At 40.6% G+C, this 24,316-nt stretch overlaps 1 protein-coding gene across 1 annotated transcript in view; it reads left to right on the top strand.

Moving 5' to 3' along the window:
• The window catches only part of FIG4 (FIG4 phosphoinositide 5-phosphatase), a 48,947-nt gene extending 40,890 nt beyond the window's left edge, over positions 1–8,057 (top strand). The window contains exons 22-23 of the mRNA XM_058801915.1: positions 1,915–2,004; positions 7,506–8,057. Of these exons, the coding sequence (XP_058657898.1) occupies positions 1,915–2,004; positions 7,506–7,683 (268 nt within the window). The 3' untranslated portion in view covers positions 7,684–8,057. The remainder of the gene's footprint in view (positions 1–1,914; positions 2,005–7,505) is intronic.
• Positions 8,058–24,316: the final 16,259 nt, after the last annotated feature.

The following is a 24,316-nucleotide window of genomic DNA, read 5'->3' as shown; positions in this document are numbered from 1 at the left end:
TGTGTTAACATCCAGAATTGCAGCTACTTCCAATTTTATAATTTCTTCAGGCTGGACTAATGTTCAGTCTATTGCTAATGTAAAACTATAAACCCCTTGGAGGCTTTGAAGCTCCCTATTTATATCCTTTTTAAGAAAAAAACAAAACAAACCTTGCATTTATTTAATTTCCTTTGAGCAATGCAGGTTTTAAAAATAGAAAAAATTACAAATTCTTTATCTCTTTCAGCTAACAAGGCATGGTGCTATTTCTGGTCTGGTGTGCTGATTTATATAATCAAGGATGTCAGTAAAATCTATAGTTTGCAAAATGTACATCGCTTGAGAATAGCAGCAATTTCTTTCACAGTATGATGACAGTTCTCACATCAAGCCTTTTTCTGTTACTGTAATAAGGGAACTGGGGATTTAAGATCCTGACTTCACTTGACATCACTGGACATGTTACATATTTTTTTCATTATGAGGATGAGGGTGTCGCACATTCAAAGTACTTCAGGTTAAGTTGCTTTATGTCAAGTGATCTGTATTAAGCTTATTTGTAAATGCAAATTGAAAGTAATTCAGATCTATTCAGCCTGTTATCACTGATGGCTGAGATAATTCTTATCAAAACAGAAATCACAGAAGCCCAGATTGGTTGAATTTGGAAGGGACAGGAAGTCCCTCCAATAAATTGAGGTTGTATGCTCCAGATCAGGAGTGGTATCTTCCTGACCTCGGGAAACTTGCTTGTGTGCATTTAGGTCTTGTAACTTTCAAAATATTGAATAATTTGAAGCAATTAATTAAAATACTTATGCAATTGATTTACCTCTGTTTTTTTAAAGTTGGTTTCAATAGCAGGCTTCTGCAGCAGAAGATCTTAATTATCTTGATTTCCACTTAAAATTCTCTTATTTAGCAATGTAAGTATTTATTCCTTTAACAGTCAAAGTGATGTTGCTTTTCTCTGAGGCATTTGTTTCAGTATAGAAACTGAATGGAGCAGGAAAAAGCTGCAATGAGTTGTTTAGGAACATGTTGTTTGTTTGACTTCTGTACACTCTTTCATGCTATTGGTTTTGCACTAGTAATAGTTGCTTGTTAACAGGTAGTAAATATTCCTGAAGTAGACCAGTAAGACTTCTTAAGCTAAATGGAAGCTCACTGTTAAGAAAAACTCTCTGCCTCAGAAAATTAAACTAGTAAATCACAACTGACATTTACTTGTCTTTTTAGTGGCACAGCTGTGTTGGAGAGTGAACAAATTGAGTGCAAGATAGCTACATATATTTACATTTGAAAGCGTCTGACTTTTCCTCCTATTCTGAGTGACTAAGATTAGTGATAAACTACTTTTCAGAAGATTTTGTTCCACTTCATTGCCAAGAAAAAAAAAAAAAGACAGTATTTTCCATTGACAATGTCTTCCAGCAAATATTTGGAGATGAAGAAATTGTCCCAAAAGGTTGTAGTTGTAAATAAGGGATCTGGACTAACAGCATTTCAGATGAATAAATTAGATTGACTTCAGCAGAGGACTGACTTAAATCTGAAACTTGAGAGACTTTGTGTCTTTGGCTGATTTTTCCATAGGCTGTTCCTCTGACTGATTGCTTTGAGAAAGATAGAGGAAGTTGACTGTAAAGGGCTGTCTTTTTCTTAGGGTAGGCCTGTTTCTTCCCGTGACATACTGGGTGACACCAATTGATAAGCAAATCTTATTTCAAAGGAGGTTCTGAGTTCATGCCTGCACCCTCTATGAACTTTTAAAAATCTCTCTTGCTCACCAGAGAAGTACATCATGATCAGTGACTTACATAGTATGACTCAAAATCTCATTTCTTAGTGTCATTTTCTTCTGTTTCATGATTTTTGAGGAATGGTTCTTTTATTTCTTTGATTTATTCTTCAATCTACTGCTTTTCACAGGTTTGTTCAGCTGGGACAGGGTCAGCATAAACAAGACAAGTGCAGCCAGCAATTTTGTTCAAAACACCCCTTGGATAAGGTCATAAATTTGTAAGTATTCTTTTTCTTTTTCCATCTAGCCTGATTTTGCTTTTGTCATTAGATATGAAAAGTGATCAGGTAAATTTGATGTTAAATTGCTTCAGAGTCACACTTTCATTATCTTTACTGCATAAGGGCTTCAATGCATAGCATGAAGAACTGAGTTTTTGGTTTTTGGATGGTTTGGGGGTTTTGGGTGTTTAGTTTTTGTTTGTATTGTTTTGGGGAGTCTTGTTTTTTGTTTTCTTTTTTTAGTTTTTATAGTATCAAGGAGTTTCTGTTTAAAATCTTAGCAAGCCTGAATTAACAGATAGTGCTGAATCTACTGAATTTAGGGAGCAATTTCTTCTTGCTTACTCCACTAGAAAACAAGTTACACTTGAATCTTCTTAGTACTAGTGTATAAGAAGGGTCATGGTATTATCCAAATGTCTTACTAATATTGAACCAGGTCTTACAATTTAGATGATCAAATACTACTCTCCCAATTGACATCTTCCTGTAGTGTAGGCAGCTTAAAGTTTCACCAAGGCAAGGCAGAATTTTATTTACTTTTGTCCATGGGGTACATGATCCTTTATCCAACAGCATGGCCACTTCTTAGAACTGCAAGAACTTTTCTGCAATCCTTTGGTTTACAGAAGCCTCAGTTTTGTTTCCTGCACTGCCTCTTGTCCACCCCTCTGTGCTGGTGAAGTGAGGAAACCTTAAACACAGCATTTATACCTAAGCAGGGAGAGAGACTGGGTGAGTCTCAGTTGGGCTGAAAAAGAATGACATGAAACTGATGTAATGCTGTGTATGAGACAATACTGTCTAATAGCAGTGTTTAGTCACTTGGTATTACCTACATTTAAAGGGATGATATCACATTTGTAGATAAATGAGCCTGTAGTTTTATAATAAAACATGCATAATGGGTATTAAAGTAGTAAATTAGATTGGCAAACTGTAAAACTGTTTTTCAATATGAGGGAGCGAGCCTGAATGTTTTAAATGGACATGTTTATTAAGAAAATATTTTGTAAGAAGAAGAATAATTTTGCTGTGAATGAAGGCAATTTCTTTTTTGTAATTGCAAAATCTCCCAGAGTGTAAGACAGTGTAGGAGATAATAATTCCTTTCTTACCCCTTTAAATGTAAATTTTTTTTCCCAATGCTGAGCTGCTGTAAAATGAACACATTGAGGAGAGTCTCTACACAGAATTCTGGTGGCTTTGGGATAGTCAGATGTTAATTTTTCTCTTTTCCCAAACGTAATTTCCACGTGTTTCTGAATAGTAGAAGTGTAAAAGTCATAGGGCACACAAATCCATGCCTCCTGTCACTCCTTCTCTCAAAGTCATGTAGATCTTCTCTCCTTGCCAGTTCTACCAAACATGTTCCTCTGTGCAGATGAGAGAGGAAATAGAACATCTTAGAGTTGGTGATTTCTTTTTTATTACAGTATATCCCTAGACTGCTTAAAAATTTTCTTTGGGTTTTGTTCTGTAACTTTTTAAAAATGTTTAAATACTATTAGAATGGTGACAGATTGTTCTTTTAGTTAAAGTCACAAATGTAGCCATTCTTAAAAGGCATGTTGTTCAACTCTGAAACAAGGAAGCTTTCTCTTACTGAGTTTGAATTGCTGCTCTGAATCATGAATTTCCTTGGAGAATATTAACTTTTGAGAAATATAATAGAATGAACATAAGTGTACTCAAGATTAGGGAGAGAGGGAGGGGTTTTTTGTGCCTCAGTAAGAGCAGCTGAGGCACAGCTTGCACTTGTTTCTCAAGGAGCTCTTGAAGAAATTAAAAAATTATACTAACTTTTATTATTTGATGTTAGATACCTTTTAAATTGAAAAAATATCTTTAACAAATTTAATTCTCAAGTGGTTGCTTCATATATGATACAAATGCAATCAAACCCTAGTTCTTTTCATAGTAAAATTAGGTACTCAGTCTAAAACTTTGGGTTCATATCAGCAGTGAGATAAAATCTAAGTTTAGGTTAGTTGTCTTTTCCACACTTCTCAAGAAAATCTTTTTTAATAACCCAACACTTCACAATTTTAAACACTTGACCATTTTGATTAAATACATGAAGCCATTACAAAAGAAGAATTACTTCTTATTTTTATAATGTCGATGTAGTGATATTTCTGAATTCAAATATGAATTGTATAAATACTGAAGAGAAGGTTCTGTCTTGAATTTAGAAACTGTTAAGTATAGACTAGAAATAAAAAAGGGGGCTTTGAACAGGGACCAAAGTGATGCAGTGAAATAATGCTGAAGTTGAGTGGAGGATGTGGAAGGATTTTGAAGTTCTTCTTTTTGTTCTTAGAAATTCCATGAAAGAAAAACAGAGCTGGACTACTTTTAGCACAATCTATTATAATGTGTATGAAGACAGACTCTAAGTACTGTAGTGTAATTACTGTTGGCTGACACACTGCACCTGTTCCTAATTCCCTACTATTCATTCTGGTATGATATAAATAATACTGTTGTAAAAATACACTCTCAAAACCTTTTTAAAGGTACTTCATACATTTATCTAGTAGTACAAGAAACTTTATTCCCTCCTGAAAAGGGAATTGAGTGTTTTGATTCCCTGCAGCACAAAAGAAGAGTGTGGGCATGCTTAAACATCCTCCCACCAAGAGTGGCTGGTGCATACATCAGGGTCCAAGCTGTGCTTCAGGTCAGGTCATAGAGTGCATTGGGTTAGAAGGATTCTTAAAGACCATCCAGTTCTCCAACCCCCTGCCATGGGCAGGGACACTTCCCACTAGACCAGGTTGCTCAGAGACACATTCCAGCCTGGCCTTGAACACTGCCAAAGATGGGGCAAGCACAGCTTCCCTGGGTGACTTGTTCCAGTGCCTCCCTGCCCTCACAGTGAAGGATTTCCTCCTACTGCCTAAGCTAAACCTGTCTTCTTTCAGTTTAAAGCCGTTCCCCCTTGGCCCATCACTTCATGCCCTTTAAAAAAGTCCCTCCACAGCTCTCTTGCAGCCCCCTTTAGGCACTGGAGGGTGAGACAAGGTCTCCCTGGAGCCTCCTCATCTCTGTGCTGAACAACCCCGACTCTGTCAGCTGTCTTTGTAGGAGAGGTACTCTAGCCCTCTGATCATCTTCATGGATGTTTGCTTAGGATTCAAACAAGGTGAAAAAGTAGATTTTGTTTACTTTTTAGGTATACAGAGACTTGAGGAGAACTAATTAATGTTGAAACAAATGCAGTGGCTTTCTGGTGACTGCTATATGTCTGAGAGCTAATCTACGTCACCATGAACTTTTCCTTGGAAGTATGGAACTTCCTCATTATAACTGAAGGTTTTAACTGTATCTTTTACTGTAGACACAATTATACTCTTGGTGAAACCATAACACCAGGAAACCTGCTCATAAGTGGGATAAAAATAATTGAAAATTACGTGTCAAGGGTGCTGTCCTTCATGACATAAAGCTTATGTTCCTGTCTACAGAATTTTCACTGGGAGGCCATAAAGGTACAGGTCTCTAGGGAAACCTGATAGCCAAGTCATAAATAACGTGCTCTCCTTCATGACTACTGTAAGATATTAAACTTATTAAGTAAAATAGATTTTTACATGAATATGTTAGAGAAATAACTTTTAATTAAATGACTGGATAATACAAGCACTCTACAAATAGTTACAGCTTAATACAAGGTTATTAATCAAAGTTGGCACTCATGAACATGTGGTTCTTTCAATATATTTTTATCATATTGATGCAAGTAGGAGGAAAATTGAGATTTGGTTATTAAATGCTCAAAATTAAATGCACTTTGCTGCCCAGCTTCCATTGTACCTAAGGAAAGGATTTTTGTATCATTAGTGCTTCAGAAATGTCATATCTTTAGAAACCAATCAATAAATAGAGAAGGCATCAATTTAGTGTAATGGCTCTGTTTTGCTTTTTACTTAATTGCCCACTTGCTAGTGGACAGACCAGTTATATTTATTAAGTGACACCTTTGTTGTTAGATAGTGACATTGATAAGTTAGTGCAGTGTGCTAGTGTCAAATGCCATTGCTACAGTCTCAGCTTGGATGCTTTACACTGGTTGAGTAAGTGCTGCAGAAACTATGGATGTCCTGAAAACAGTCTACTTTTAAAGCATCTAGGCTGAGGGTTTTTTACCAGTTCTGAAAACACCCACTTTAAATAAATTAGAAGTGATAATGAGAAGAAACTATCACATTGTTGAGAAAAAAAAATTATGTTTTAGAGTATGCAGCCAAACTCTATGGGGGACCAGTGATTTTATTGTCTCAAGTTCAATAGTATACTTGTATAAGTAATTCTGTCATTGCAATCAAAGAGTAATCAAATGAATGTATGGCTATGCAAAGTTGAAATATAAAATTGAAAAGGATTACTTTAATCTGGAAGCCTTTTTGCTTTATATATCATATTCCAGTTGTACTGGAATATAGGCACAGTATGTCCTACATGACACACTGCAGTAATTTTTCAAAACTAATGAACTGTCACATGATGAAACATCCAAAATACAATATATTTTACTAAAATAAAAATGAAAAATGAGGGAGAAAGTGTTTTTTGACAGTTTTAATGGAGATCTTGATTTAGAAACAGTGTCAAACATTAGTTTGTGCCCATAATGCAAGTAGGAGTTTATTAGGGCATTTTATTTATAGAAGGGCTTTCCCTTTGCTTAAGTGTTCTAGTTCTTACTTGTTTTTTCACCTTCAAAAGAAGAGATTCTATGTATAAAAATAACTTTCTTGTCTCCTGAAAAAGCACACAGGTAGTGAGTCATGACTGTGGCTTCTGTAGAATATGGCAATGATGCTAATATCTGAATGTTCATTGCATTTGGGCTGGTTGATGTTTGCTTTATGAAATAGTGAGCTTTGACAGTAAGTTGCCACTTTACTTTCTTCCCTGAGGAGCTTTGAGCCCAAAAATATGTGTCTATTAGAAATCAAATATGTTATTTGTTGGATGAAGAAGATTTTTAAAATATTTTCATAAAATATCTGAGTGCTGCTGCTTATAGTAAATTGTCTGCTTCCTGATAATTAGATAGAAATTTCTTACCTAATTAATCCTTTCTCTGTGTTGGCTCAGAGTATAATCACTTGTTATAATTGCTACTAAGTGGAAGCTCAATGAAGTCTTTCTTTTATCTGCTGTCATGCATGGCACAGATCTACTTTAGCTGGGGTACTTACTGACCGTAGCAGATCTGAGGAAGGATGAAGAAATGAGGGCAGGGCAAAGGGAAGTGAGAAGGTATTCTGTAATGGGATTAATGACAACTTACCTAATTACCCTACTTGGAAAGCTGGGTCTTACCAGGTCTGCAGTAGTGATAAAAATCTAGGTAAATGAATTATCTGCTGGGAACTTGCCCTCTCATTGACTCTTCTGTATATTTCAAGGAAAACAAATACTCCTCTCTCTCTGTGGAAAATTTTTACCTAAAGCTCCAAATATTCTGCATGTTTGTTTTTTTCCAGAAAACCCATCTCCTCCTTTTCTCAAGACAATATTTATGAAGTCCAGCCTCCAAGAACTGATAGGAAATCAATAGAGATTTTCCATGCACACATTCAGGCTGGAAGAGGAAGCATGCAGCTCCTGGGAAGAGATGACCTCCTCATGTACAGAGAGTACATTCGAAACAGATACATGTAAATCCAAGCTGGATTCTCCTGCCAAATCCACTGGACTGATAAGTCACAAAAATAATTTTAGAAAGGAAATCTAGTTTTGTTCTTTTGCAGTAATGAATTTGTTACTAACTTTTCTATTTATTGTTCTTTACTGTTATCCATTTATTGTATTGTGCTTTAGGGAGAAAGGTGGGTTAATATCTGATTTAAAAGGTTATTTAATATCTTTTTAGCTGAAAGTGTGTCCTAAGACACTAAGTGAATAATCAGAGCACTCAGAGTCACTAGAGAGTATGTAGCAATTTGTGGCAAAGAAAATATGGCATCTTTAACTTTTTTATATTAATTTCTTACATTGTTATGTTTGCTAATAAAACTGAAGTGAATTGTACACAAGAGCAGAAGAGAAGTTTTCTTCCTCTTTCTTGCCTGACAGAAAACAGTCTTCTTTTACAGCAGAATATTTTCTGATATTTCTTGAGGTTTTTAGCAAAGTAAGTGCTAGAATGACTGCTTGCAATTTTCTGCTTTTTTAAGCAAAAGTGAAAAATATGTGACTTATGTCAAAATCAAAATTTGCACCAACACCAATAAAATTTGTAACCCTAATATGTGTCAAAATGAATGTCACTGGTGCTGGTAGCTACAGAATCTGTGCCACATGCTGCAGGGTGAGGATGGCTTGTGACTAATTATCGCAGGTTTCTAGTACAAGTCTGAGGAGAACCCCATAATGACTGCATCAGCAAATGAGGGAATGCTCTTCACATCACTGGGTTTGGACACCTGGAGAGTGCCAAACTCTCCTGTCATTTTTCTGTATGACATGCATTATCCTTTTGAAGCACACCCTTCCCATCCCTGTGCTTGTGCTCCTGTGAGATGCCTTCAGATTCAAGCCTGGAGCCTCCAGGGAAAGTGGCTGGATCAGCTGGGGAGATCATGCAAGAGGAAGCAGAAGTTGGTTTAGGCAAGACTGAACATCATGTCCTGTGCTGGGTAAGAGGTAAAGAGGCAGCAAATGTCTAAATAGGTTCTTTTGGGCTTGTGAGCAAAACATTTTTCAAGTTAAAATAAAAAGGAAGGGAGGAAGCCTGCTATTTGTAATTGCAAGCTAAAATTCCCAACACTTTGTGGCCCTTTGCCTTGAAGACTCAAGCAGCATTCTTGACAGAACATTTTGTTCCACAGGCTTGTACAGACCATGTTTCAGAATTTTCTGGAATAGCAGAATAACTGCTTTAGGGATGCAGCCAACTGCATGTAACAGATGTAGAGAACATGTTTGTGTTCACAGTAAATTGCCTTTCAGGCAACTACTGTAGAATTGTGGCTGCTCACTGCAAACATGTTTGCATATCTTTGAATATTTTATGCAGTGAGTTGCACCTCTGTCAGTAACTCAATACAAGAAAAGATGCAGTGGGTAAAGGGAAAAAAGATTTCTTGTGATACAAGTTTGTGTGTCTCAGGGAAGGACTTGTCAATGAGAGCATGGTACCTTGAGTTACCAAAGCATTTTAGTGTCCATTCTCTTTTGTTAATTGTTTTGAGCCAAATAGTTGTATTTTAGGAGATGCAAGAATGAATTGTCACTTTAGATAATACTTCATTGCAATGGTCAATGTTTTTCCCTCTGGAAAAATAAAATATACTGAATTCTTTTGCCCAGTATGAAAATAATTAGAAGGAATAAATGCTTGCTTTGAAAAAAAGTACAGCTGGAGTTCATGTCTTAGTGAGACAAGCACACACTTTCCTTACTGCACTTAAACTGTTGCAAAGAATGGTTTCTAGACTATCATAGACCTTACTTTTGTTGTTGATAGATACTGGTAATGTATAAAAGTTACCCTTGAAAGTGCACCACTTACCCACAGATAACTCAGAAGATGAAACTCCCTTTTCAGCAACCAATGATGTTGTTGCAAAATTTAGGGATAGTAATGATTCTGCAGCTCCAGGAGAAAATATGTTCAGCCCTCAGCAATTCAGACACTCCTCAAAGAAGAGGATTAAAGGAGATTGCTTTACATTTCTGAGAGCTGAAGGACATCTCAGTGATGGCTTGTGTGATCTACCATCAGTGTACTCTTAGCAGCTGCTCAGAATGCTTCCAAGTGCCAATGTCAATTTTCAATAGGATTGTTTAAAGAAAAAAAGAGTCCAATGCACAAAGCAAGACTCCCAGCTTAACCCTGAGGAAACTCAACAGTTTGAGTGAACCTGCTGCCTAATGCACATAAATGATTATTTAAAATAAAAATACACTCAGTCACCCATCTAACAAATTCAGCTGGATAAAGGACTCCCAAGGGGCTGCCTCTGTATCCACCTACTTTATCCCATTCTTGTGATAATAAGATTCAGTTCTCAAGAGTGTTAGAAGTTCTCAATAGATTTGAGATATTTTCCCTTTCAGAAGCAGAAGAAAAAGTGTATAAAATAAGAATAAACATGAAAAGAGTGGGCTGTGTTGGCTCTGAAGGGTAACATGGTGTTCTTCTTCACTCTTTAAACCATATGGACAAAAGAAATGTTTGAGAAATATGTTGATTTTTCCTCCACAATATGTTTAGGTTTTTTCAGTATGTTTAAAGGTTACATTGCAATACTATCCCAAAATGTACACCTGGAAAATAATGACTTTGGGTTCTTTTCCTGTGGAATCAGGAAGCACAGATATCAAATTAGGACTGATTTGGTCATTTCTGTGCCAATGGATTTTGATGCCAGTCCAACAGCTTAAGCTTTGTGCTGTGTCTGCAGGAGCAGTTCTTTTCCACAATTTCCATTGGTAGTTTCATCTCCTTGTGAGTCCTGTATCCACTTGCAAAACCCACTGACTTTTTGTTGTCTTCCTCTCATTTTCCAGAGGGACTCATCTGTGGTCCTGGAACAGGACCTTTCAATGTTCATACAGCTGCCAGGAGGAAGAAGCAAAAGAGCTGTGTATAATTCTGGGGTGACACTTGTGGCAGCTCTTTGTTTTGTTACTGACTTTCTGAGATTTTTCTGCATCATCCAGGAAGGTTCTCTTGGCTTTCACAGGCTTCACTTGTATAAACTCCAAAGCATGTGTCCCGTCAAATAGTCGTGTTTTACAGTCAGAGGAAATACCAGCTTCACTCAGGAGATCATTTCATTCTCCATAGTGGTTTCACCCTATCAGTAATTACATGAACAAGTCCAGTTCACTGAGGGTAAAACTGAGGTATGTACTCAGGAGTGTTCCATTTGTTGGTGTAGATTCAATCCAAGTGATTGCCTAGAGGCTGATAGTGAGAAATACAATGTGCTTGGCTTCCAGATACCTCCCTCAGTCTTGTATATATTTAAAAACCTAATTAAAGTTGTCACTTTTGGTGGTGATTCAGAAGTAATGTGAAACTAGTGCGTAAAGTTACAAAATATTAATAATAAAACATCATACATTGAAATTACAACCCTTGCAAATATTGATAATCAGCAGTCCCCTCTGGAGTTCTTAAATCTACCTGCGACAAAAAAATCATTGCAGCTGCTGATCTGTCCACTGGAACCAAGCAAGAGAGTGCTGAGAAAGGCATGAAAAACAATGTTTAGCATAATATATTAAATAGTGTTTAGTTACATAATAACTTATGTATTGCTTCTCCAGAAAGACATGCTCTTTGCATGACCCAAGCTTTGACTAGAACATTTCTATTCCTTTTTTTAAAATACATTCATCTTTGTAGCATAGAGATATAATGTAGTCAAGGTAGGACAGCCAACAGCATGGTATGAACCATCTCTGAGGCTCCATTTGCATTTCCTCATTCTAGGTCAGTTGTGCTGCCAGCACTAAAGCCCAGTGTGATTTTCAGTCATTGTAATAGCCACCTCTCATTTCCAGAGAGATTCAGGTGTGGCCCTAAAATAGGTCTGTTAGTTTTGTATTCCCTGACAGCTCCAGTACTCTTTCTTTTTTTTTTTTTTTTCTTTCTTTTTTTCATAGGGGTTATCTACTGTTTATTTCTCTTCTTTTTCTTCTGAATTTTTGGTACTGTGTTGGATGTTTTCAGCATCTGTGGTTCAGAATCGTTTTTCTCACATGTAACTGTGCCACAAGTTGTAGTTTTCCCACTATATCCATCTTCTCCTTTTGGAGTTTTCACTTCTTGAAGCAAAACTCTGTAGTTGTAATACACTGTCTGGCTTGTTCTATTACTGATGTATTATTCCGAATTGCCATCAGTGAGACAATGTAACTTTTCTTAACTTGTTTGATTTTCTTCCTACTTCCCTGGAAATACAATGTGGATTATGTAAAGAGGAGAAAATAAAAGGAGAATCTAAAGAAAGTGGTAGGATTTTGACTCTCAATCAAACTTAAACCTTGTATGGAGACATTCTCTGCAGGCCAGAACTTCTGTAATAACTTCTCCCATAATAAAATTAAATACCCTGTGCCACCCTCTTCCTGGGTTTTCCCCAGATCAGACTATTGGATAATTGACTCAGATGCTCACAAGTCTAAGCTATAAAACCTGATGCTGGATTTGAGGTTCTACACTGTATTTTGAGGGATTTTTTTTATTTTTCTCCTCCACAGCTTGCAAGGGTATTTTGTAGGCTCATGAACTCCCTTCTTAGCAAGAGAGGGATAACTTAGTAAAACCTTTCCTAAGAGAGGCAGGATTTTAAGAAAAAGCCCAGTTACCTGGTAGAAAATCCTTTTCCCCAGATGCTCTGATAACCTTTCTGCAGTAAGTCCTACGGGAGGTGTTTAGGTATTTGTCCTTCTGGTCTCCCCTCTTTCCACATAAATCACAGTCCTTTACAGTGGCCTTGATACCAGGAGTGAGCAAGAGCTGAAATGTATCTCAGTGAGGCAAGGGGAAAGGGAAAGGGCAAATTAGGGAAGAGCTGGAGCGGTCTGGGTGAAAGAGAGGGTTGGACACCAGTGAGGTCTATTTGAGTAAGCAAGCTGATGCACAAAGAAGAGTGGATTGGCAGGGACGCTGCAGTTTAGTTGCTGGGAAGTGCAGAAGAGCTGTGTCCGCACCTGGGCACAGGCACAGCACTCTCTCACGTTGCTGGCCGGGTGGGCAGGTTGAGGGTGCAGAGCTGGAGCTCCCGGGGTCACAGAGCCCAGCTCAGTGTGTGAGCACAGCCCAACATGCCCAGGGACACGTGGAGCAGGGGCCTTGTGCTGCTGTGGCAGGGAGGAGGCTGGGGCACAGCACGTGGAAAACAAGCAGCGAGCCTGCCATTGAGACATAGCCCATATCCACATGAGCCCTGACTGGAGTCACAGCAGTCATTTGGAAGACACATGTGCTGAGCCTGATTTGAATTTCCAAAGGTCACATTTGTCATTCTCTGTGCACCAGGATTCTCATTAACAAGTGTCCCCAGCTGGCCCTGTGCAATGTCCTCAGGACATGCTGTTGTAACCAAGTCGTGCACACAGGGCTTCCCCCAAGGCTTCAGTCCCATCTCACTGCTTTCCACTTTGGGGTGTCATAGGAGAGGGGGCTGTGTCCTGGGCACACTACATAGGGGATCAGATTTTGACCTAGCAGGCACATCCTGCTAAGTGTTGTACAAAACCTATGGAGCAGCTTTCTGGAGGTGTAGGCTGGTTTGTAGCACCATCTGATTGAATTCCCCTTTACCTGGTGACAGTGGCATCAAAGCCAGGTGGGCTGTAAACAGAGAGGAGGGCTTCCAGTCAGATCACCTCTCCTGGGAGACAAGAAGTTACCCCTCTGCAGGAGTTAATTCCTCCCCATTGTGCCTCCTTGGAGGTACAGACACAAATGGCTTAGCCAAAACACCTGCACTCAAAAAACTAAAATTAGATGAGTCCCTCGGTAGCCTTTATAAAACCTGGCAGAGCTGTGAGATAAGTAAACAGCTACATTATAGGGTCCCTTACAAAAGGATTTTATGGCTTAAGCCTCTGTCTCATCTACTCCAGACACAGCTAGGTACTCCTCTGGTACAATGCTTCTCTAAAATAAGGGTGTGTGCCACCTCAGGGCTACCCTGTGTGGTCAGGGGTAGACAGGACTTCTAGACTGACTCACCAGCCAGGCTAGAGAGCAGGCTGCTCAGGGTTAGAGAAGCTTGTCAATCATCACTGGCTTTGAACAAAAGAGGATTTTGTCTGTCTCCATTGCTGATGGGTCATGGTGACCTCTCTGGCTATGTCAGGAGCCTCATGCAGGGACCAGCTCTCCTCAACTCCCCTGGGACTCACAAAGCTTAGCTCTGCTTCTGCTCTGCCTGCTGACAGCATGTTCTCCATCTGCTGCCTTGGCTTGAATCTCTGACGAACATTATGTTATGGAATGTCTTCTCCAGTAACATTTATACCATTAGGGACTCCACAGAATTATCCACTTCCCACTCAATAAATGCTCTCCTTTCAAATGCTGGTTTTGGATAGTGTTTGCACTGCAGCCTGCTGAGCAAAAGCCATATGGGGAAGTTTCTGAGAGAGCTTCACTCTGCCTGAAGCTTGGGAAAGTGTCATTCACCTGAAGATGAATTACCTGCCTTTTTGGTCAGAAGTAATTGGTCACAATCTGGAATCTTCACTCATCTGCCACATGAATACTACCTGACCCTCATCTACCTCATGTATTCTGCTTTTGGATGTTCAGTATTAAGTCTTTGGATGTTCAGGACTAAGACCCCAGATCACTGAATCTGTTGGTCTGTTTTGATCAGCACCACTGATCTCCTCCATTAATTAGATGTTGGTGAATTATTATACTCCCATCTATTAAATGCAGAATATACAATGGTAGCACAAATACTGCATTGGTTAGTTGTTTTGCAGTACTGCATTGGTTAGTTGTTTTTGCAGATGTCCCCTTTAGATTTCTTTTCTTATAACTTAGATACACAGGGTTGGGCCTGTTTTCACTTTGCATATCATTGCCATTGTTGATTTTATCGATCCTTTTGCACATCTTCAGTAGCATGAGTCTGAGCACAGGGTCACGATTCCTGCTCTGAGCAATCACAAAACATCTCTTCACTTTCCAGGTCTATAGTTGCAAATGTGAAGCTGAAAAGTTATTCAAGGATGTGTTTCTTGCTAATTCTTTTCTTGGCGTTAGTTTGTTCCTTCGTTATTTTTTCTGGACTGCACATTTGGGCTGATTTGGAATTAGATGTCTCTGATTATATCCCCTGATATTTTCCTTCTTTTAATTTTTTTTCTTTTTCAGTGATTTGGCTATTAGCTGTGCTTATAGAAATAGAGATTGTAGCTCATAAAGGCAGCTAAAATCCTTTCCATGCTTTCAGCATTTTGTCACTGACTGAAATTGCAGCAAGGTCCAAGTGCTGAGGGTGTGGTCCCAAAATACCCTTCTAGGGCCACTTCATCACTTCCTCATAAGAGGAGAGGCTATTCAGAAAAACCCTGAGGAGACATAAGCACAAAGTGTCTCTTCCCCCCCTTTATCAGAGGCTTGCCTCTCACAATTGTCTCGGTTCTCTCCTGTTGTCCCCTGAAATCTCCAACAGCTCTTCACCGCCGTGCTCACGCAGGGAGCTGCAGACGGGAAAACATTCCCAGAGCCCGCCTGGATTCTCTGTGACAGGAGCATGTTCCAGGCTGAGCATCTCTGCACAGCTGTGGGGCAGCACACAGGGACAGGCAACAGAGATGGGCCAGCTTGTGTTTGGTCACAGCAGGAAGGGGGAGGCATTTTGAAAGAGCATCACTTTTCCCACAGAATTCCCCAAAGCTGAACTGTTTTATTTTCTGTTACAGCATAAGTTTTCCAGTGCAAAATAGAAATATCATTAAAGCACTGTCAGTATTACAAAGTGTTTGGTACAGTAGGAATTTTTTCAAAGGAACTGCTTACGTTGAGCTGATTATTAGCCTAGTCTGTAAATCCCCTGAATAATATTTGTCCTCAGTGTAAGTGCTGCAGCTCAGGGAAGGATACAGTTGCACTCCTCATAAGCAAAACATGTTTTTCAGTTTCTAATTATGGACCGATCACTGCACCCCTATAAGGAAATTAATTGCTTTGATATTTGAATATAATTAATATTTCTCTATTTCTCAGTTCCTTTTTTGTTACTGACTAAAAAAAAAATTGCCAATGCCTTTCAGTGCTGTGATTTTAGAACATTCATTTGCGCTCAGCTTAGGGTCATTTTGCACATTGTCCTGTTTGTAACTCAACAACTGCATGAGCAGGAGCACAAGCAGGAAATTTCCAGTTCTCATCTATGCTGAGAGCTGCTCCTGGTGTTCTGGATTCTCAGCCTTACCCTACCTCAGGGGGCTGTAGTGCAGACTCATGCCAGCCACTTGCTCTTTGAATCCTGACTCTGAGACTGTAAACATCCCCTTTGCTGACAGTCTGCTTCTTGCCAACATGATTGTTAAGTTTCCTCACACTCACGCTCCCTTCTTCACTCCCCCATTCCCTTTTCCCTCCTCTGCTTTGTAGTTTGTTCATGCTGGCATGCCACACTCCATGGTCTCCCTTTCAGACAGTCTTCCAGTATCCTCAAGGGGGGTTTGGAGACTTGCTACTTCTTTAACCTGCCTAAAAGCTGTTGCTCTCTCTTCAGGCTGGGCAGAACATTCTTCATTTCAAATGACACCAGCACAAAGGGAGGTTGCAGCTATAGAGGCTGTGTTTTAACTCTGGAAACCCGATAGCAGAAGGAAAGTGCATACATTGCTTGGTCTCTGTCTCATCAGGAAAAATTCACCTGTAAGGACCCCTATATCTAGTAGCAAGTCTCTCTCACGTGGAGCTTTGTGGGAATACTGCTTTGAGTTCAGTGGGAATAGCATCAGGCTTAAAATATAAAAACATTTCTACAACTTAAGCATAAAAACTTTCTAAAACCTGTGATACATGGGTGGAATTAGGCCATTCTGTATATGCACAGTATTTTCCTCACACTGTACAGCAGCACCATATTTAACAGCAGTGAGGTTACAGTTTAACCAGGGGCATCATTCCAGTGACACCCTGAAGATTCTGCAGACTATAGATGCCTTTTGCTGGCAGTAAAAGTAGTTTTCAACCTATATTAGGCAAGAATATCTGAAAGACTACATTACAAAGCCTATCTTTCATTTACTTAGTTTCCTAGGAAATGCAAGCAATAAAATCAATTTCCATCAGAAAGGTATTTTTAGAAGTGGCCTCTTCCGTGGCCAGACTCACAGCTCTCCAGTCATTGCTTTCTGTGCACTTTGCTTTCCCACTTTGTTCTTCTTCTCTTCCTACCTTGCTATCTGAAAATTATTTCTGTGCTCATCTGGGCAGAGCACAGTGGCTAGATACCAAAGCCCCCATTCCTAGGGGGGGATGTAGGCAGGGAAGAAAGTCCATGTGAGAACCAGAAGGAAGCAAAAGCAATTACCCAGAGTCCTGGTGCTGTGTCTGTGGGCCCTGCCTTTCATGGCAGGGAAAGAAAGCCTCATCTTCTTCCTCAACTGACAATTTGTTGACTTTCAGACTGTGATTTTGAGAATCTGTTCAGATGGTCCGCAGCCAGCACTAAGTCAGTGGGTCCATGGCCCTGGTCTTTATTGCTTCAGACCACACAGCAACCAACAGTTCTGCAAGGTGTGACCTTCTGCACCAACTAAACACAAGGTGAGTGTGAAATACACATTTCCTTGACATTCTCTGACACAGGGGCCCCAAGTCAGGCAGTTTTTTGTTTTTTAGATTCCAGTGTGAGTATTCTCCCCTTCCTTTTTTCACCATGGCTTCTTCTCATCTGCCTGGTGTTAACAACTCACTTGCTTTCACTCAGATATTTACACTCTTTTGTCCTAACATCTCCCTGCTGTTCTCTATCTCCCTGTCAAGCAGCGCTGGCCTCGTGTCCCTGGGATGTGCTGCTGGGGAAGGCAGATTCTGGGGCACACTGAAGTGTCCCTGTCCTTAACTCATGAGCTCTTTGCTATGTTCTCTCTCCCCTGTCCACCTGAGGACGGGGTGATGGAGTGGCCTTTAGTGGGCAACTGGTGTCTGGCAGGCAACCCACCACTGTGGGAAATGTCAGTAGAACCCAGGAGAAACAGCCCAGGTTAAGGATGAATCATCAAGAGTTAATGACAGAAATTGCATCTATTTTTAAGATTGCACAATAGGAAAAGACTGACCTGCATTTGGTTTGAATTTGAAGTGGTTTGGCTTACTTGTCACTTATTTTGAGCTGAAAATGTGCTTATTTTAGAGTATTTATCCTGGAGAATCTGTGACACTTTATCCATCATCCATTGTACACAGTGCACATGGACATTAAATTACCAGAGCATACAACCTGTCACAGTCCCTGTGCATCTTCCTCTGAAATGTATCCCAGGATTGTGCAGATTTATGAAACACTCAGAGGCACATGCATCTGAGGCTGTGGTTGTGTTTCCAGCTGTCTTCTCAGCAGCAGTGTAGGTGACAGTGACATCCATTATTCTTCCCTGACCATTTCCAGAATCCTGATTTTGGTTGTTATGCTTTTGCTGAATTTCACTCTTTGGGCTGAAATTTTTTATGGCAGGACAGCAAGAAATTCAAGAGCTGTTGTTGTTTTCACGTTGCTGCTTCAACACATGTTACTGTCTGCTACGAAGAAGACAAAGTCCACCCTTTATATATGTATTAGATATATAATATCATACACACATTAGATATTGTATTTATGCTGTACTACAATACACTATCCTGCACTATGCTGTAATAGAATAAGTTTTTTAACGTGTTTATATAATTATAATCCAAACTAGATAAAGCCTTGTTTGCCCTAGCACTTTAGGAGAGGAGCCAGATGGGCAGCCTTTCAATGGGAGAGTTCTGTTTGTTCATTTAGGCGAGTCCTGCATCATTGCTGGAAAAGGAAAGAAAAGCCATTTTAAGATCTCCCTTGTGTTATGTAGCCTTGATTTGGATCCTGTGGGTTCTGTACTATGGGTATTTCTGTCAATGGTGCTGCCTAAATGCCTACAAACAAGCATGCCCTTAAGTGCTCTGCTGATGGGAGGCCAGGGCACTTGGCAGCCTCCTGGGCTGAGCCCTCTCCCTCTCCTGCTGCAGGGCACAGAAAGAACTCAGCTGTGTCCTTCAGTCATATGTATTTTAAAATATTCAAGAGAGGGGAGAGAATGAAACCAAACCAGCAATGGGAACACCTTAAAGGGGAACTCCTGTCTCCTTTATCCTCCTCTGACCACCTTTATGTCCCAGCAATTATTCTGATTTCAGTATAATAGGCTGCTCTTTGACCCAAATCCAGCAGACTGGGGCCATGGCTGAAATCAATGTACATGCTCACAAACTGACTGAAAGTAACTTGAAGATGACTACAGAGAAGGCCAAAATCCATCTGAGCTCCAAAGATCCACACCATGGTCCCGATGGCAGGCCAGTGAGTAGATATTTTTCTTCATACACTTCTTTGAATCCTGTTCAAATGGAAGAAGGGAATTTGACTATTTTGACCATTAGAAGAAATGTCCAGGCCACACAGCAGCTGCATTTGGCATGGGTTGGGTTCCCTGAACACCATGCGTGTATTTCTGGGGGTGATTTTCCACATAAAGAGGCAGGAGCACTGCCAGGTGCAGACCTCAAAGGCACTTAATGCAATGTACAGTGTGCAGTGAGAGCTTCAAAGGATGGAAGCATCAAAGAGAACCTCTGCAGCTGCTGCTGACTGCAGCAAATAGATCAAAGGACAATATCATGAGGATTCTCCTTATTTTTTATTTCTTAACAGGGATCAAAATCAAACAACTGATCAAAATTTCACCTGCATTGAAGTGATGGACTAGACCACAAAAGACTGATATTTTCCCAGGCTGACTGTGTGAAATGTTTTTGAAACCTGGTTCTTAAAGCACTGCCCTGGCACTGTAAGTGAAGGGGGTGCACTGGCATCCCTGGAAATGAGGCAGGGTTACCCCTGACGGGCTGTTGAGGGAGGTGCTGTCACCACTGTTACAGCAGGGAAGGACTAACAGGCTTGCACCTATCCAATAGAAGGGAAAAGATGACCAGGATCAGCATTTAATAAGTTTATTCAGCATCTTTTGAACTCAGCTGCCCTATTGATGCTTTTTTTTTTAATATCATAGACTTGGAAATAATAGCCTTTATTTAAGTGCTTATATTGAGCCGTATCAGCACTGCATGTTCCAGCATTAAGGCTTTGAAAGGGATATTTGATATGAGATGATTATTGGCTAAGCCATCAGGTTCAAAACTAGATTTTTTGGAAATAGGCATGACCAGAGCTGTTTTTAAAAAGTGACCTGCAAACAGCTTTTTAGAACTCAGCAGCTTTGCCTTTTCACAGTATGCTGCCTCATATTCACCAGGAACTGAGTTTATTTTTGAGTACTGATGTCTTCAATTCTTGATGTTCAGCAACTTAATTTTCTGGGTTTTTCAGGTGCCCTGCCTGTGACTTTGTGAGACTTAAACATGCTTAGGAATTGATAATATCATAAACTATATCATGTTGGTTGTAGTTCAGTCTTCCTTTTGAATTTTGTATATGCTAGCTGTCAAGTACTCCAAAAGAGTATTTTGTGTGTTTTGGTGCTAAAAATAAATGGCTGTGTAATGAAAGGCATTGTATTTAGCATTAAATTAATGCTAACAGTAATTAAAATGCATTCCTTAATTCTTTAGCTTGGATTTTTGGTGACTCACCCAGTGCCTTTCACTCTGTATCTGGATATTTTTGGAGCATGGATAAATTCCAAGTATGAAATCTCAATTTAGGCAGGACAAAAAGCATAACAGCAGGTGGGGGAAGTGACCAAAATAAAGGTAAATTTATATCCACGGTTTTGATGATGAGGTTTCCTTCTTTTCTGCCTCAGTGTCTTGACTCCCTGCCCTCAGGAGATGAGGGTGTTGCAGCCATAGCTGCAGGTTTTCCACGTGTGCTCTTGAGTGAGGATTTGCAGCTCCCCTCCTGGTGCAGCCAGTGCTGCACTACTCAGTGACCAGGTCATGCAGCAGGACTAAAACCCACTGAAAAACCTGCCCTGGCATAGCCATGGCCCAAAATCTCTGATCCACCTCTGTACCTCTGTGTAGCTGCTGGGATGGGGGGCATCCATGGCGCTGACCCACAAAACTGATGAGCCTGTGTCTGCTTCTGTGTTTAAAAATTCCATAAGGCCATTATTTCCACTCACCCAGAACAAGCAAATATTTTATTAACCCTTCTGAGTTTGCAGTCTGGGGCTTGAAGTTTTAAAACTATAAGTGGTTTAGAAGTTTGGAGTCCACACCTTCACAGTGTGATTGAGGTGGTGGTCCCTGTGTGGGGCCTACTGGTACAGCAGTTATTTTATTAAGTTCCTTCAGTGTCCAAACAAATTCCACATCTCTGCTTCCTTCCCCACAATATGATCTGAAATGACTTTGATTTCTTAAGGAGCAAAACTTTCATATCTTGGTTTTCTGCAGAGCTTTGCAAATGGCTGAGGTGTGATCTGTGGGAACTTGGTGGCACAAAGGAGCCAGGGGAGGTCTGGGAACAGGCAACGGGAGAGCATGGATGGAGGTTTGCTGTCTCTTGACACCTACTGCCCAGGTGGAAATCAAGTTATCCCCATGCCAGAATTTCAGGCAACACCTTGAAAGTGCAAGGGCAGCAGAGCACAGGCTCCCCTGTCACCACAGTGAGGGTGGTGGGGGAGATAAATGTGCCTCCTGTCACTCTTTCACTCCTCTGATAAGAACAAGGGCAATGAGGGTCATGAGGGAAGGACTAAATCCCTGCACAGGGGTGCACTGGTTGTCCATCTGCAACAGGCTGTGGAGAAGCAGCTCCTGCCTTTGGAGGGGTCCCAATGAGGTAAAAAGCCATGTGCCTTCTGTGCAAACAGAAGGTTTTCTGTGCCAGTCACCTTTGCATCACATTCCTCCCCTTGCTCATCAACTATCCTCTACAGTCACTCATCTGTTCACTTCCAGCAGTTTTTAAAAGTCCATGGTGCTGCCCAGGAAAGGAATAAAAATGAAGTTGTGTGTTAGAAATGGAGGCATCTAATGCAACCCAGGAGAGCAGCATTGGACTGGCAACTCTGATAATGTCATACTAGAGGCAGGTATCCTCACAATTACAGATTAAATCAATTAGATCACTTACTGGTTAGAGTAACAAAATTGTGGCTTAACAGCGAGTATTGTTAGAGGAAGGTGAGATATAACCAACAAAGAAAACACCATTAGACAGTTATCAGTGCACAAAAAAAGGCTTGTGCTTACTTTTGACACTGCACATGAACTCAAAACCAGCAAAAAGGATGTCATTATAAATCCACTAAGTGAGGCCTCCCTGGAAGTCAGCTTCCTTTCTTTTTCAACCCAGACCTGGAATCTTCCCCCACTCACAGAGCAGGGCAGCAGCTGGTCATGCCATGGGGATGTGTGTGAACACAGAACTGGCTCCTCTCTAAAGTTACATTGGATACTTTCAGATAAATTAACTAAGATTAATTTTTTTTCACCTTGAGAATCCAAATTTATTTAGAGTGTTGTCTGATCTTGATGATCTACAAAATATCGTTAACTAGAGATAACTCTAACCCTTTGGGCATTTGACAATAAATATTTCTACGCCTTTAGATAATAAACACAAGCAAAAGCCATATTAGCATTTTAAATGTCAAAAAGATAGCAAGCATCATTTTTGGAGAGCTCTTACAAAGTAACTGGGTTTTTACATCTTTTGACTCCCACGAGGAATTAACAACAAGGTTTTCTGAACTTAGTTTAAATACCAAAGTTACTGAACATCTGAAAATGGTATCTGAGCATAAATGGTGTTGTCCTTTCCCTCAATTAATAGATTTTTGTGAGATACCTTAATGTAAGGTGCCAGTATTTTGAAATGCAAAGAGGAGTGATGCTGGCTCTGAAGTTTATTTGGCTAATGTGTAACTGCAAATAGCAGAAGGTCAATAAACAAGAAGAGCTTCAGGGCTTACGGAAATCACTGACTCATGTTTGATGATACAGAGGTTGCCCAAAAGCCCCTGGGTCTGGGATGAAGCAGGCAAAACACGGTGAAGTTCAGTGTGCAGCATCCTCCCACAATGCAAAGGAAACGTGGATGGGACAGAAACGTTGCCACAAATCCGCTCCTGTGCAGGGAGCACACAGGGAGAGGGGCTCTGCCTCCCTTCTGGTACCACCTGCCTGGTGAGAGGTGGCTCTGAGGGGTGGACAACAAAAGGGAGGTCTTCCAGCCTCCCCTGGTGGCATCCCCACTCCCAGCTGTGTCACTGTTATGAGGTTGGACCCCATTGTTGTGGGGCTGTGCTGCTGAAATTTTTTTGGCTGGTCAGTCAGCTTTTGGGTTTGTGTCTGTAAAGTGAAAAATCAGGATCTTGCAATCACTCTGGACCTCACATGCTGGACTGGCTTCTCATGGGGATCTTCCTGAAGAGAAGGACTCTCTCATTCTCTTTCTCTCTGTATGCATGGCATGCAGGTGTATGTGTGCATGCATGTAAATAAGGCCTTATAATGTCATTAAATTAATTCCTCCTGTTGCTATGGGAACACACATTATTGACTGAAGAGGGTGCAGCAGAAGTAGGTGCTATGGCTAATATCAGAGCAGACCTTTGGATTTATCCTCTAAAATTTTGGGGTTTTTTTCCCAAAGCAGACTGCAAAAAAAATTGTCCGGAGCTCCTGAAGCTGGGAACTGCAAATTAGGAACTGTCGATCTTTTCCCAGCTCACAAATGAGCCAATCTTCACACCTAATATTAGCAAGCCCCACCTGGCACATCATCTGTGCCTGGGGCTGGTTCCCAAGGAGATGAGCAGTGGGCTGCCAGGGTGGCAGGAGCAGGCAGTGCTGAGCATTGGATCCTTCAACACCTCCCAGTGATCCACTGGCCCCAGGGAGAAAAATCTGACCCACCCGAGGAGCAAAGGCTTGCAGGGCAGCTAAGGATCCCAAAATCACACTCCTCCATGCAGGCAGGGTTTTCTCCTGACAGGGCTGTGCTTTCAGATCAGAGTCCCCTCACGGCATGGCAAAGGGACACCAAGCCAATGGGCAGGAGTTTGAAGGTGCCATGGTACCAAAGGCCTGGTGGTGAGGAATCCTCTGCTTTGACCACACCACACTGCCAGGTTATTAGAAAATAGCAACAACAACAGTAATAATAGTTAGGAGATGCCAGTGGAGGCACAAGATCTGATTCCCCCCTTCAGCCACTTGCTGCAATCTGACAGCCAAAGCACAGTCAGTTTTTGCCCCATACACCTTGTTAGTGCCGCGTCACAAAAGTCCCTAGTGTCACACAGTACCAAATCACACACTTTGGAGAAATCCAAGCGTATTTTTCTGCACAGAGGTGTTGGTTCCATCCCATAGAGGTGTCTGATCCCATAACAGAGGGAAAGAAAAATTATCTAGAGTGGTGTGTCTTCCGAGAAGTCATGCTAACAACATTACTTAGGTTTCCAGTGTATGATTCTTTGCTGCTAAAGCTGTCTGTACATCTTTTTTTAACCAGAATGGCTTCTACACAACAAAACATGCTGTGGAGGGGTTTTTGGGGGTGTTGGTTTTTTAGTTTAGTTGTTTGTTGGTTTGTTTTGGTTTTTTTTTTTTTTTAGTTTTACCAACGTTTCTGAAACTGCATCT

Source organism: Ammospiza caudacuta, chromosome 3, assembly GCF_027887145.1.
Source record: "Ammospiza caudacuta isolate bAmmCau1 chromosome 3, bAmmCau1.pri, whole genome shotgun sequence".
In the NCBI taxonomy this organism is placed as follows: domain Eukaryota; kingdom Metazoa; phylum Chordata; class Aves; order Passeriformes; family Passerellidae; genus Ammospiza; species Ammospiza caudacuta.
Note: the sequence above shows the minus strand (reverse complement) of the source record. Positions and strands in the feature narration are given on the sequence as shown.